Raw genomic sequence first — 16,053 nt, 5'->3', positions numbered from 1 at the left:
AGCGACGAATCTCGGGAGTTTGTGGTATTCGAGCGCGTGAGATTGAAAAACAGCTGTCGATTATTGGGAAAATTTAATTTCGCTGGTGAACAAGTGAACAGATTGGCAAGAACAAAATGATCAGCGAGCAAGTGAAAATCATCTACATTTAGAATTGAATGAAACTGAATCGATTCGTTCATATTTAAATTGAAAGTCTCCTGAAGCCATGCCCTCCCCTCTAATCTAAATTTAAATACACTGAAAATACTCCAATATACTTCGACTAGAATACTTACATCCTGCATCTGAGCAATATGTTTCGTATAACTGATTCTTCACGGATTAAACAACACTCTCATAAACAACTTTCCACGATTTTAAATTCCAATTGCGTAGAAAGAAATAAAATAAAGCTGAGCTACTCTCTGGCTCGTCTCCTATTCAAACCTCTCTCTCTCTCTCTCTCTCTCTCTCTCTCTCTCTCTCTCTCTCTCTCTCTCCAAACGCATACGACTCAAGAAACAAAACTTCCAACTGGAAAAATCCATAAAGAAAACCGATGTCGTTGAAAAAGTCGGGTTCCATGAAAGCCAAGCTACTGTTCTAAATATAAATGAGCCACGGTATGCGCCAGCTAGAGTTAACAAAATAAAGAACGGTGTACGTGCTGATCCCGTGATCGTGCATTCCCTGTTTTGCTACGGCCGCGTGATTCATAGGGGAGGCTCGGTCAATTCTCACGATTCAGAGAAAGCTTAATGAGCGTGCACGGTCGAGCAGGTGTTGTAGATACGCCGATGCAAACGATCCGGTGTTTGTTATTTTCAAACAACGCGCAGGATGCACGGAAATTACGAAATAATCGAGCGGTGAAAGATTTGATCACGTTTGCTTGGGAAATTTTGGGAACCGGTTTGGAACGAGGCAGTTCGCAATGTTTAACAGTTGGGAAAATTGATTCAGAGAATGATTAGTTGAGAAATTTCAATTTAGTTGAGAAAAATTGTGGAAATTTCCATGGGATTGCAAAAAATGTTCCGCAAGTTTTGAAAATTGATTTGATCCAGCGTTTCGAAGCTTCGCAAATTGACTTTCAACGAATTGAAAACTTTAGCAATTGCAGAAACTATTCTGCATGAAAAATTTTCTGCAAATTGCTATAGAAATTTCAGCGATTATTTTGAAGACCGAGATTAGAAATTCCTGATCATTGCTTGGAAAAGCAATAGAAATTGTCCATGCCAACTTTTCGCTAGAAATTCGTTTTTTTTTTCTCTTTATAAAGAGAAAGAGAAATTAAAGAGGCCGTTAAAAAAATAATGAAATTGCTCCATTTCGTTATTTAAATAGAAATACATTTATGAAATGTCAGAACGTTTTAAACAACTTTCACGCCCAACACTATGCAATTAACACGAGAAATTTTGTCAAGCTTGTACATATTTTAAGTCCAATTTCGTGCAATTCCAAAACTGTATCAAAATTAGAAATTCATTTCAAACGCCTCTGGAATAACTGAAATATCCAACGCGTTACACGTGCGAACGGAATGGTCGCAACCGCAACTGTTAAATTCAGTTAAATTACGTTTTTAACCAAATTATTACATGTGTAGAAAATTCCAAATTAACACCTAAATTACCAATTCTTCCGAATAAAGTTAACAATGATGTTTACAATAATGTTAAACAATATTTGCAGCGTGTACGTTTACTTGATGTTATAAAAATAACGCTGTATGATGATTGAACGATATAATGAAAATATCAATCAGTAAGAGTTGAAAATTATAAATAGAAGAGCATCTAAGTAACAAGAATATCGATTTTCCTCGAGTCAAATGTAAGTTTCACCGAAACGCAAAACTTGCCAAGTTTCGACACACATTAATGCGATTTATATAGAAGTTTGCTTTGAGTTGCGCCGAAATAATTTCAATTATTCGAAACATCGCGAGACTGATTTTAATCAGCCTTTATTTCCTTTCGAAGCACTCGAAAAGTAACTTTGATTTGACTTTTCTTTCTTCTTATTCAATTCGCGAACTACGCGATAAAATTGACAGAAATGGTAGACATTACTAATATACGTACGAGTCTCGATAATTCCTATTATCTCTATATTTGAAAAGTACACCTTTTAAAAAGTTTCACATTTTTGATTCATCAATATAAAAAGAATACGTATATTAATAAATGTCAAATGTTGTAAAATGTTAAACCTCGTTACCATTTCACCTACAAGCCAAGCAACCGATCATTTTCGTGAACATATTCGGGGTACATACATACATACATACATACATATGTAATCGGTAGAAATTGGAAATTTCAATTGTTGGAAGTGTTAGTCACGCTTTCGTACAATTTTAAACGTTATTAAGCAAGACTTTCAACGTGAGGTGAATGCCTGAGGAAACTCAGGCGAATGATCATTAAAATTTAATTTATATAAATTGATATCAATTTTTAGAAATATTTGTGCGCTATTACATCTTACTACATTATTGTACGATTTAACTATTAAACACATATCAAGTGGAATAATTCGAATTTGTTGATATAACTCAAATAATTGATTTTAGTGAAAGGAGAAAATTTCTTTTAGTATTATTAGAAACCAAAATCATAAAAGAAACCGGCCTTAGAAACGAAAAATCATAAAAAGGAAATACGTCCTACACCGTGTACAAAAGAAATACCACGTCAAACATAATCCCGTAAAAGTCCCACGTAGGAACGCTCTCCTACCCCAGAAAGTAACTTCCAGTTCCCCAGTTCCTAACAACCCTAACTCTTCGAATCTTTCCGTCAGATCAGCTTCTGCCTTGAAAATATCTCGGTCGAGTCGGACAGATCGATACTTTTTCAACGAGCGAGCATATTGGCGTGGAGGCACCACGTGCGAGACTATTGGACCCACAGACTCCGCACGCGCAGCTTAGGTTACGTCTTCGCTGGAGCAACAACGAGACATTTTTCGCGGCCTCACGTTGCTGCACGTTTCAGTAGCCGATAAATATCAACTCGCAAAAACATTTTGTCCACGTTGAAGCAACGTGATCGGAGTAACGTTTCCGTTTCTTTCGGCTCTCAAAGCCACGTTTGTTCTAGCAACAAGTAATCCAAATGCATCGTGGAAGAGTCGACGAACTGTGCACACCGAAGCAACGTCTGTTTCTGTCGTCGCGTCTCTGTTACTTTTCTCTGATCTTTACCATCCGGAATGGAAACAAGCAAGAAGCAGCAACTCGTGCCATTGACAATAGAAACGCGAAAAAGCATGAAGAAATATCGGGCAACGACCAATAACTTTTTCAAGAAGCATGGAACATCCGCAGGAAGCAGCTCGCAGTTGCTTCGACGAGGACGCTATTTTTCCTAAAAAATATGATATATCGAGGAAAAGCTGCTTGTTGTTTGTTCGGTAAGGATGAAGCCTTTGGGGTCGTCGTAACGCTAATACGGTGGCATGTGCCACAACCAGGGACTATACGGTCCTTTATAGCCGCGCACGCCTGCCATCGTTCCACCCACCGCGAGATATCGCGGATATCGCGACCCGCTAACAACTATTTAATGGGTCAAAACAGAGACAAGCGTTCCGGCAATTCCCGAGATAATTCGCTCTAATTAACGTCGATATCGCGGCCGATCGAATGGCTAATGAACCAGTGAAATTTCTCAATGAACGATGGGAGAAAGGAAATTGTGAGAAAGTATGCTCCAATCCATATGAAAAATTTAATATGTATATATGATCCCATTATCGATAGAATAGAGTTTACTGTGAATAGAGCCGCATATTTGGAATATAAATTTGCTTATCTCGTTTCAGTTCTCGGGATTGTTAACGTCAATGGAATTTGATACCGGTGCCGGACTGTGGAAATGATATATGAGTGAGATTTGTTAATTGGCCGGCTAAATAAGAAATTGGATATTTACCACACTGTCAGCAGAATGGCATAACGGTTCTAACGTGATTTAAAGGAGTCAAAAGAAATATAATAAACAGCTAAAATTGTTCGATTACATTGTATCGTACGTATGTATCGTCTCTTCCTTTCTTTTTATAATAAATGATTGTAAAATATCAACAAACTAAATGGCTCGACTATCTAGTAATATTATTACAAATACCTCATACATAACAATTATCAAAAAATAGAACCGATTTGTTTAAGCATAATGACGTCAAACATTTCTGAATATTTAACATGTTAATGACGTTAATAAGAATTCATTCATAATTTTCCTTTTATCCATATAATTTCCGATTAAAATGGAATCCATTTTTATTTTAATTTAAAATTAAAAGTCAAATTGTATAAATAACGATAGTCATATATTCATATTCCTGAATATAACAATAATAAGTATTATATAATCTTGAGCTTTCATTTGACAAATTATAAATCGCCAACACGTAACCTGAAATAATTAATTCCTCGTAAGCAACTTCACGCCAAACTCAAAATTACGTCAGAAGTTACGTTTACACAAAACAACCGCTTTCTAAGCGTCATTCTTGCGCAAACAAGCGCAACAGTTGAAATCCGCTATGAAACCACAACACTGGTATGGCGGTAAAATTCAAATTCTCCAACTCCGTCATCAACGCATATACATATAACCATTATCTATCTCACGCACTAGCTCACAAAATTATTTGTATAATACACTTATCACAGAAAATTTTTACTTTTATATTGTATGTATGACATGTATGACTATTATCGTGATTATATTAATCTTTAAAGTCAATCTGAAAATGTATATAGATACACATTACCGTAGACCGTAGACATTCGCTGGTGTCAAATGTCTTATAATTTCTATATATATTCTCAGATGTGCTTCAAACTTTACAATACAATCATGGTATCCCGTAACAAAACTAATAAAATTACAAAATATTTCATTACGTACAAGACATATTCGTAAAAGGTGTCTACAACTTTTTCAATACCTTCATAAACCTTTCTATGTGCATAGAATATACATATATGTATAAAAATCTAACATTAATTCGTTCATATCATATGAATACATATTGAGAGAGCATAGAGTAAATCGTACGAATAAACATTACATATATGCACATATTTTAGATATTATAGGAGAAATATGTACGTAATCATATAGTTATTATATATACACTGCCTATCATAGAGATTGGAGCATGTACTTGGCAATTTTGTATACTATTACGTGTTGCAGCAAAATATAACCAACAAAACATGTACGATTATAGACGGTAAAGTCTAAGATATATTAAATTTAGTTTTCAAATACCTTCGTCATCTTGTGTACGTCATGCTTCTAAGATCTCTAAACTCGACGAAAACTCGTGGAAAAGCACAAACACACAGAACAAACGGATCCATAAAACGCGTTTCCGGCATGGTCGCAGCCATGAAACGTCGAAAAGGTTTTGGCGCGTAACGGAACGCGCGTGTCTACCATGAATCTCGCCGCGCAAACGTAAACAGAGAATAGCGCAAATATTATGATTTCGCGGTTCGACGTCGGTAATCGTGACCTAGACACGTACGACTTCCATACGTGTTAACTACATACGCTTAGAAAAATTCCAGTACGCAAAACAAACGACGGGTTGTGAAAATACTACGTTATAATGAAGCAAATTTGAACGGAGCATCGAGTGAACGTTCGTTGGACATGCGCCCTTGAATCACACGACTAACCGGTGAGGTACGTACACACTGATTTTGGAGCACGCGCGAACGCCGAGTGAATGCCGCAACGAGATTTCGCCGGGCGATCGCACCTTTACTCGTCGCTTAGTGACGCAGCACGCGGACACGACGACCGGCTTCAATGGCAAACACATTGTATATATATATATACATACATATATATGTACTCACCGTGCAAACGGTAGGACGTGGCCCACAGGCGAGAAGATCGTATCCAAAAAAAAGCGTTCCCTGAGAGAGATCGGCGACGTAGTAAAATAATTGTACACACACCGTGAATATCCTTGGCACAAAGCACACAAACGACAAAGAGGCACAGGTTAGATATATACAATATTTTCTTATTTCTTTACTTCCACGAGATGTCGCGATGATTATAACGACTCGATCGGGCGAAGATGGTCTCACTTTCGAAAACCGGAGATCGATGATTTCCGCGCACGCACTACACGATCAGTGAAGTGAACGAACGCGCGAACGCCGCGTGAATATCGAATCTAAGACAACGTCACGGAGACAAGGGAGCCAGCAGGAGGACGCAGCCGCCGATTGTCACGGTTCGCGAAAACGAGAGACAGGCGTTTGGAGGTTAGGTGATGGCGCGTCGCGAATCACGGTAGCCGAGCCGGTAAGCTTCGTTGACTTCCGGCGAGATCGGGCGATTCTCTTTCTTCCGGTGCACCCGCGTGACGAGAGAGAAAAAACGTATTCAACCGACGTCGTTTCACACTGAGCTCGTGTTACACACTGGAAAACTAGCGGCCGGGCACGAGCGCACACGCCGCGCGAACCCGCGTACAACACGAACGAGGAAACAGATGACGGACGAGGGAAGAGGCGAATGGTGAGAATAGAGTTAGTATAGAAAGGAAAAAAAAGGAGGAAACGTTGCGACGAACGAAGTTGCGAGGACGAAACGTCGCGCGAACACGAAAACTGCGCGTAATAGATCCGGCTAAGAGTTGTAGGCACGCCACGAGTAGAGGTAGGCGACGCTAAAACTTCGCCACGAGTCGTGGCACGCCACGAGAGGAGCCGAGGGGACAGAGGAGTAGAACGAGACGACGAATCTAGAGGGGGAAGAAGAAGATGGACGAGGGGATCGAAGGGAGGACGATGGCGACCACTCGACTCTGGGCTGTTGAAGGGTACGGAGAGGTCAGAGGGGGGAATATGTCGACTCGCCGGAGGGACGTGGGGTGATTGAAGCGACTAGGCTGGAGGGGTGCAGCCGGAGAGGGGCGGCAAAGGATCGAGGGAGGGGAAAACTCGCAGCCGGCAACAGCCGACTCGACTCGACTCAACTCCGTTCTTCTTCTTCTCGTTCTTTCTCTCTCTGCTTCTCGCTGGCACCCTTTCTCCGTCTCTCGCAAACATACGATGTGTATTGGTGTATCGGCACACGATTCAAGCCCCTCTGTGCCGCTCCTCCTGTAGACACCGACGCGTGTATACGGGGTGGTGTCTTTTAACGCGGCGCAGCGTGTGACATTTCAGCGATTTAGCCGGATAAAATTGTTGAAACAAGGAAATCGTGGGATTTTTTACTAGTATGAAACGTAATATTCAAGTAAAAATTGATACGTATAATGGTGAAATGTATTGGCAGATTATGTACTTTGTTTCGTAAAATTATGGATTTGAATAGTTAAAATAAAAAAATAGAAAATAGAAATTATGAGATCGGTCTTTCTTTCAAAATAATTTTTTGTTTCTTAAATAAAATAAATCTTAACGAAGAAATGAATATTACTAATCGACTTCACGAGATTATTGAAATGTTACACCGATGTAACGACGAAGAGAACTCTGAAGACTCGTAATGTAGTTTCGTATAAAGGGACTCGAACGTAGTATATGCAAGGTGTTATTAGACTATTGTTGTCTGATTCGTGGGAGCAGTCGTCCCGTTGCCAAGAGGCACAGTCAACCTGCGACATTGGATGCGGTTTTCTGCTACGGTTATCGTCCGTTTAACTCACGATTGTTCTACGATGGTGCGTTCCGATAGATGTGAAAATCGATATGCATATAGCACACATATTTCAAAACTGACACGACACGAACAAGTTGTTCAGGAAAAGCGAGAAACCATTTGAAAACTGATAAAAAAATGGTTTCTCCTAAACACGTAATCTAGGTGGAAAGAATAGGTAACACAGTACTAAATTATTTTAAATTGGGGGCACTTTTGAAGTAGATGATGCAATATGTCGCTGAATACTCACATTATATTCTATAATAACTTTCCTGTTGGTACAATAGGAAATATAAAGAAATATGAATTTAATACAATGTATGGTTATAAATTACGTCCAGAATATATAAGTAATAAGTTTTTTGACTTGCTATTCTTCGACGCATGCGCACTCCAGCAGCGCGATAATGGAATCATATATCAAATGAGACGTTCTTCACGACTGTATAATCCAATAAAGTAGAGGAATAAATTTTTATCAAACCAATTTGAATCCCCTAATGTATAGAACCACACAATAGAAAACTAAAATAATTCATCGAACATTTCGCTATGTATTTGAAGGAATATTTACATAGTCAGATCAATGATCCGGTTAATCGGAGTGCAAATACCTTGTACAAACGAGAAATGATAACAATTGTGACCAAAATTTAAAAAATTATAGCATACATTTATATTTGTATGGGTACAATTACAAAAATGACGTAAGCAGAGATTTTCTTTACTCGTTAAATACTTTATTTTGGATGTTTTGTATACTTTTGTGTATTATATGCATTCTGTAGAAATTTTTACCTTCAAATTCTCCATAAATTCATAAAACTCCACGGTATAGTGATTTTATCAAGAATGGACGATGGTCGAAAGTAACCAAATTTTCCTAAAATCGCCTTGCTGGACCAAATATTCCACAGTCTAATGCTATCAACTCATGCAGCATGAGTGAATTCATTCTCGTTCAAAGACACCCGGTGTGTGACCGTGCACACGGCCGCATAGGCGAAAAGAATACGCGGCTGAGCAAGGTGAGGAACCGAGAGGGCACGACGAGGGCCCTGAGAAAGAGCTTCGAGTATGACAAAGATGGAACAACGCCTATGAAAACGGACGGGGGACGGTGGAGAGCCAGAGGAGAGTTAGCGGGAGGGAAACGAACGGGAGACCTTGCACAGCGTGGCTCCGAGCCGCGTAGAAAACGCCGCTTTGTGTTAGGGTAGCCTGTGCATAAGAGAGGAAGTACAGGTCTAAAGGAAAAGAAGGCCCTCGTGCGTCTCCGCTGGCGGCGATTCGCAGGCGTAAAGGCCTGTTCACATGGCCGTTCTTCACGACACGCATGAAGACGCTTCGATTGGGCTGCTCCCGCGATATTCCGCGCTCGTTCTTTTCTCATCGCTGTTTCTCACGGAACCGCCGAGGCTATCGAGTTTAACGATGAAAGCGCGGTTGTAGAAGGTTTTGGAATAGAATTCTTGGTGGACGTCTTGAATGTATGTTATTATATTTTAATATTTCACTTTTTCTAATATTGAGAGAATACGTGATTCTTTAGATATCTTTTATTAGATATTCTGAATTTTCTTTGATCCATCTTGTTACGATTTGAGAACGTGTTTTCTCTCCTTTCTTGAGAATATTTTATGTTTCATTACACGTATTTAATATCGACGCGTACTCCAAGTGATTTATGTTAATGATATTACGTATATTTAACATTTGCATTAAAAATGTCTATGAAGCAGGAAAATAGATAATAAATAATCGATTGCGTGGAAAAATCGTTCCTGGAAAGTTCGTTTTTTTGAAGTATTCGCGAGTTGTAAGAGCGTTCTGAAAAATCGTTTGGAACGAGCGTTATTTGTAAATTGAATTCACGTGTTTCAAATATTTCTCGCGAGGCCAATTTTTTCCCGCGCACATTTGAAAGCAGACCGCGGTACGTGGAATTTCGATCGCACGAGTTCGTCGAATTCCTCGACAAAAACGTTGCAAGAAATCGAAACGTTAACCTTCAGATATAAATATCTCGGGAACAAATATGAGCGGACAAAAATTTCTCCAGTTATTTATTTATATAGGGGCGCAGCTATTTTTTTAAACGACCGCACATAAAATGGCCTTTTTTTAAGTTAATTGGAAAAAGTATGAATGTTTCATATCTTTAAAGTTCAATTTGATTAATATCACTCTATTTAAAAAAAAAAATTATATACAATATGCTCGCATTGAGATTTTTATAAATAAAATTCTATATTTCGTACTGTTTTGTTTGCAAGCGCAAATGAAACTTTTATTCGGGCATTTTTATATTCCCATGTAGATCGTCAATGAGTTTGTTAATTAACCGAAAATTTTTTGATAAAACTCTCGAAAGAGTTGAATATGGGCAGGTGCATCAACGTTATCGCGCGCTCCATCGTGAGAGATGCAAACACAGCCATTAATTAACAAACCTAACGAGTTTTTTAAACTTTTTCCACCCATTTTATCGGCGAATTGCAACCATTAAAGTGGTTAACTGTAAATTAACGAAAAAGTTATTCCAGTCATGAATTTTTATTTAATTATCGAACAAACAATGGCTGCCACAATTATATGACTAAATCATAGCTGAAATTCCATAAAGACAGACTTTAGTTTTCAAAAACTTCAAATTTATGTATAATATATTAATCTTTTTCATTTCACATTATATCACAGCCTTCAAATAACGGCATAAGAATTGTAAAAGAAAAGATTACATATGTACACAGAGGCAAAGGGCCCAATGTTTGCTAGGTAATGTGTAGACGAGCCTTAAGGAATGGAGTAGGCCGTGAAACGAAAAAAGATGCGACGCGTTATGGGGCACGGCGTAAGAAAACTGCATCGAACAGTTTAAAATAAAAGGCTATAAGTCGCCGTCCCTGATGTTTCTCGGAATCCTTTAGCGGGCTCTTCCTGTCGCTGGACGTCGCACACGCGATCTATCGACCGATTAATATATACATACTCGAAAAGTCATTCGTTAGGATCGCGCGGGTTATATAAAACCACGCAACACCAATGTTACGTAACAACAAACGCGAAATAGCATTCTTCGCTAACGACAGCCCATATATGAATATTCGAATTACGTAAAAGTCTTTTGTTTGATAATAGTAAATTTATGTATGTGGTAGCTTTATGGACTTTTACGGGAGTTCTCTTTAAGCTGCGTCCTTAACGAATCAACAGCGAGCAACTTTTTGTCAATGTTGCGTGCTTCTTGAAAAAATTGCTGGTCGTTGCCCAATATTTCTCCATATACTTTCGCGTTTCTATTGCCAATTGCACAAGTTGCTGCTTGTTGCCTGTTACTCGTTTATGCGAGCAACATCTTTTGTGGTTACGAGACAAAAGAGTTTTAGGAAGAGGGCGCGTCGATCGACGGCTACAACACTGCTAAACCAGTCCGCATGGGAACGTACCCATAGAATCCTGGCTGGCCGCGTACACAAAGGACGAGCCACCTTCTACGTGTAAACTCGTGCCAGGAGGGATCGTATTTGCGCACACATCGGCGAACAGGTTTCTGGATGTCCTCCTGCGCTGCTGCCGTGCGCATGATTGTCTTCGAGAGGTTCTAAATTAGGAGAGCTATACAAGGTGGCGTAGAAGAAAGGAGATGAAGGGCAGAATGTTGCAGGCATTTATGTTGAACACGATGTCCCAATGGCATTACGTCAATGTAACGATCAACACCAACGATGAAGAAAAGTTTAATTAAGCTGGAATCCCGGCGTGCCTCGCGTCAAGCTTTAATTACCGGTAAATTGGTAACATTATTACGAGAGGAATAAACCGGTCGGTTTTTCAATGTTTCGTTATTGCGACGACAATTCGTTTAACTGGACGATCGATGGAAGAAGCAAATAAAATCATCTATTTGCGGGCAATGAAGACAACGGTTCATGCTGATGAGCTATCATTTCACGCTGGACGTGGCCCAAAATACACGTTGTCAATTCGACGCCGCCATTATACAGCGCAACCACCAGGAGCACTAGTCATTCATGATCTCAAGGTTCATTGCGACCTTCCACCGCTACAACTGTGTTATTCGATGCGTTTCCATAAGACAATATTTTCTAGTTCCCTTTTCCTTATTTTGTTGAAATTTATGTATACTATAAATAAACACTATATCTAAGATTATCTCTAATGAGAATGGAATTTTCTTTACTGACATTCGAACATTAATTAAATAATGCAACGTAACGGCGTCAATGAATAGCTCGTTATAATATTTGAAGGATTCAAAGAATTTCGTTTTTTAAATATGTATGGGCACGATAAATCCTTTTATTCTCCGTTTTAAAAATTTCGTAACGTAATCTGTTTAATTGGATGTATCTATTATATACGTATCACGTTTGACGTATGCTATTCGTTATTGAAACGAATCTGCATAGATTTATAACAGTTGATTACCGCGTATATTATTGTTTCAGAGAACTGATTCCAAATGCGATCGACACGTATAAAATATTCAAGATATTAAGAATGTAAACAGGAAACTGATCACACTAAAATGACGTTTATAAAATTATATAATTATTATAAAATTATATATTTAACGAATAAATTTTATTAAATGATGCTTCTATATAATACAATGTTTAATAATTACTAGAAAATTCCCATTTGTAAACGCATTATCTGTTTACCGTGATGGGTAATATGAAAAATTAATCGAAATTTTTATATAATTATTAACACAACGTTTTTCACAATAAATCAACGATTAGTCTAGAAAATACGATCTAATTAACATTTATTTATTATGTATAATTTTATTGTCCGAAAGTGAAAAACGTTGGGAAGGAAAGTGTCTTAAATCGGAGGGGTGGCTGAGAATGTAAGATTGTAACGATTGTAAGAATGTAATGCAGAAATTGGCCACCTGAAACAGTCGTTTAAAGCGAAAAATGCATCGAAATATGGCCAGAAATTTCGCACGTAGCCGCAATTAATTTTTCCATATCAACGAGGTCGAATCAATTAAGTGTCTTTTTCCGGAAACTGGCTCTCTGCTCGAAAATAAAGTTTCACCCACCTGTACCGTAATACATTTTCGAGTTAATGAGATCTCTTTCATCGTTTCACTCACTTAATTTAATAATTATTTTAGAAGGAAAGTAGAGACAAATTTTCAATTTATGGGAACGTGTTGAACAATACTGGGATACTTTAAACGATCCTTTAAAGCTCCTGTAATAATTTTCTCCGATTTATTTCGGAATGCAACAAATATTAAAATATTCCCTTCGTTAAATTTATGATTAAGATATATTAGAATCTATCGAATTATTATATTCAATTCTATAGTATGCACGTGCATTGCTTTTTATAAATCTGTTAGGAGGCAGGCTTAATTGAGAAATTAGCTTGCTTTAAAAATAATTAATACTATACAAGCGATCGATAGATAAAAAAGCAGACTTGTAAATGAAATATATCGTTTCTTTATTTCTATGTGGAAAAGCGGAATCAGACACAACACATTCGCATAAATCACGTTACAAATATCGAAAAAACGCGCGTAATTTCTACCCATTGACTATCACAGCCAACATCGAAATGTCAAATTCAAATCTGTTATCATCTCTTATCGAAGGTGAGAGGCCAAGGCGGAAGTCGAAGATAAATCGAACGCAAAGGGTAAACATACAAAAGGAGGTCGCGGCTGCTTGCAACCGCCGTTTTTCACGGTTTCTTCCGGTTTAGGCGGTGTGGAGGCCATATCTCAGCCGGGAGGAAACGCTAAACATCGCTTTCAACGCGCGAATTAAGATTTATCGCGTGCAACGTTTGACCGAGAAGCCTTTCCGAGCGGCATCGTAAAGTCGCGAGGAAGACTTATGAGTTTTAACCAACAGCTCCACCCCGTGCTTCCGTTTGCCCCCCTTTCTTCCCGCAGAAAACACTCAATAAGGGTTGCGATCAAAGTTAAAATCTCGACTTTTTAATTTCGTTCTTTTTTCCTGTCTCGTTTCTTCCAGGTATCTGTACATAGGCTGGCGAAAGTAGAGCAACACTTTCAGACACCTTTTAGCCCGGCTACATTCTTCGGGTCGTTTTTGCTCCAGTCACGTTCTCCTGCAGCTAACAAATTTTCTTCGCTTCTCCTTAAGTATCACAAATTTCCGAAGGAAACACGAAAGATCTTTTAGCGATACGTACGAATCTTTACTTGTTTGCGAAACTATTCTCTCATCGTCCATTCATATTTTTGAATATTTAAATAAAAAATGGATGTTTGTATTTTCCGTAACAAGGAACGCTCTCGACAACGATTTTCATTTCAAATCGACTTATCGAACGATCGAACGAATGTGTAACATGTTCTTAGAGTGCATTTGAAATTCAGGTTCACGGTTGTTTGATCGAGTTTGTCGAGAGGCGAGGAATCGAGGCGTGTCATTTAATCGCTCGCTTAAGTAATTGTTTCCGTTTCGATGGTTCTCATGCTGGAACGCAAAGGCACATCGCCAATATAACTCTATTTCTATTGCACAATACAATTTTTTGTTTAATAACGATTTTCTCCTATCTTTTATAGCGAATAATTAATAATCGAATAATTCCAATATGTGAACGATCGATGACCCGTGATACATATTTATTATCTTACTTTAGGTTTCAATTAATTTAACTAGACTGGAAAGAAAAATCTATTATCTAAATCTATTATTGAAGAAAATATATTACAGATTGTCGTTAGTTTGGAGTTTTTATCGTTCATGTGGGAACCTTTGATAAGATTAACAGAAACTGCTACAGCCTTAGAACATCTTCTGACTCATGTTCTTCGTGGATTCTTCAATTAATCAATAATTTAGTTATGCAATTTATGAGCGACGGTTAATGATCCGTGACGAGAACATGAGTGGCTCGTTTAGATTACCACCGTAAAAAAGCATGGTATCGGTGCGTCAGTAATACTCGTAATACCGCGGAGAAATATCGTCTTGGAATTATCATCGTGTACTCACACGAAGAAATATCACTCGTAAACTCGTCGCAGTCATATATTCGCTATCTTTTCAATTTCTTTGGTCCGCGGCTCGTTTTATGGTATATATCGATCATTCATTTTCTGAAATTGAACGACGTATTGTGTAATTCACGTTAAAATAGGGCAGGATCGAGTCATCGATTTACAAGTTTGTAAATCTTAAAAAATATATACATGTTCGAAGATGTCAATTTTTGTTCGTTCTTATAAAAACTACATACATGTTTTTACAGAAAAATCGAGGAATCACTTGGAATATCGGCGTATTTGCCAAAGTCGTGTTTCGAAATACTCCAAGTTGAAACTGCCTTTCGTTCAGAAATAGTAGAATTAAGAGAATCTATATGAGAGAATACTTAGAAAGGAATATAGGTGACAATATCGTAAAACAAAGTTTTATAATTTCTTTCAGGCGAGAATGACGAAGAAATCGGTTGATCTGTCCACAGAAATTGATTGCAATGTTACAGTCATTTTGGTGCACTCCTCTCGCAACTACCACTGTTATAAAGCTTCCACGATCAATCATAGTGCGCTCTGAAAGGCAACAAGACATTAATAACACGCTTGGATCGTTTCCACCAGATCTCTTCGTATATAGTAAGTTCAATTTCAAAATAAGACCGAGCGAAATTGAAAATACCAAAGGAAATCTCGTAAGCATAGCTGACCAGAAGCCAGCTACGTTTCTTTCCAACGCTTTCAACCCACTCTCTTGCTCCGATAAGAAAAAGAAAAAGGAAGACTAACATAATTGCAATGCGTTGCACGAAAAATTAGTTTCAGTATATTAATTATAATTTAGCATCGAAGATACGACTTTTATTATTTTAATGCAAGTAGCCTTTTCACATAGCGTATGAAAATTGTTGCTTGTGACTGTATAAAGCATACATGTAGTGTTTAATATTTATTTTCAACTTGCTCTTACCTATTATTATTAATCGTTTATCATTCTTCGAACTACATTTTCTAATTATTTCCATTCTTAACAACTGAAGGAAAAAACTGTAACGTTTACAATTACAAGTACCTAAATCTTCCGAACTAACCTAAATTCCCAAAGCACGCGGATTCCGAGCGTACGTAAACCTCGGGCAGAGTCGTGACTGAACCGAAATTCCAGAAGAACGTTGCCAGCGCGATGAACGAGGCAAGTAAAATTAATCTAAATTAAGTAATAATTTAGCCAGCAAAGGACTCGATGCCTAAATAAGAACAAGACAATCCCCATTTTAACGCATCTCTCTTACTCTTCTTTGACCCAAGGGTACGCGCCATCTGCTATCCGTCTGCTTCGGTTAATTAATTGACCAGCTTGTCCCTGCCGCG

General features: G+C 38.1%; 1 protein-coding gene across 15 annotated transcripts in view; it reads right to left on the bottom strand.

Annotated features, from left to right (window-relative positions):
• Window positions 1–16,053, bottom strand: part of LOC100650792 (polypyrimidine tract-binding protein 2) — a 421,711-nt gene that overhangs the window by 316,625 nt on the left and 89,033 nt on the right. For 3 of the 15 annotated variants that reach the window (XM_048413309.1, XM_048413313.1, XM_048413314.1), the window contains exon 1: window positions 5,876–6,683. The exons of 7 other annotated variants lie outside the window; for them this stretch is intronic. Coding sequence is in view for 1 of the 8 variants with exons in the window: in XM_012317492.3 (XP_012172882.2) it covers window positions 5,280–5,288 (9 nt within the window). In the remaining 7 variants the exon portion in view is untranslated. Of the gene's footprint in view, window positions 1–5,279; window positions 5,512–5,875; window positions 6,684–16,053 lie in introns of those variants that run through there. 5 more of the 15 variants (XM_012317487.3, XM_048413317.1, XM_048413319.1 and 2 more) reach the window with 3 other exon arrangements.

This window comes from Bombus terrestris, chromosome 16, assembly GCF_910591885.1.
Source record: "Bombus terrestris chromosome 16, iyBomTerr1.2, whole genome shotgun sequence".
NCBI classification, from domain to species: Eukaryota; Metazoa; Arthropoda; class Insecta; order Hymenoptera; family Apidae; genus Bombus; species Bombus terrestris.
Note: the sequence above shows the minus strand (reverse complement) of the source record. Positions and strands in the feature narration are given on the sequence as shown.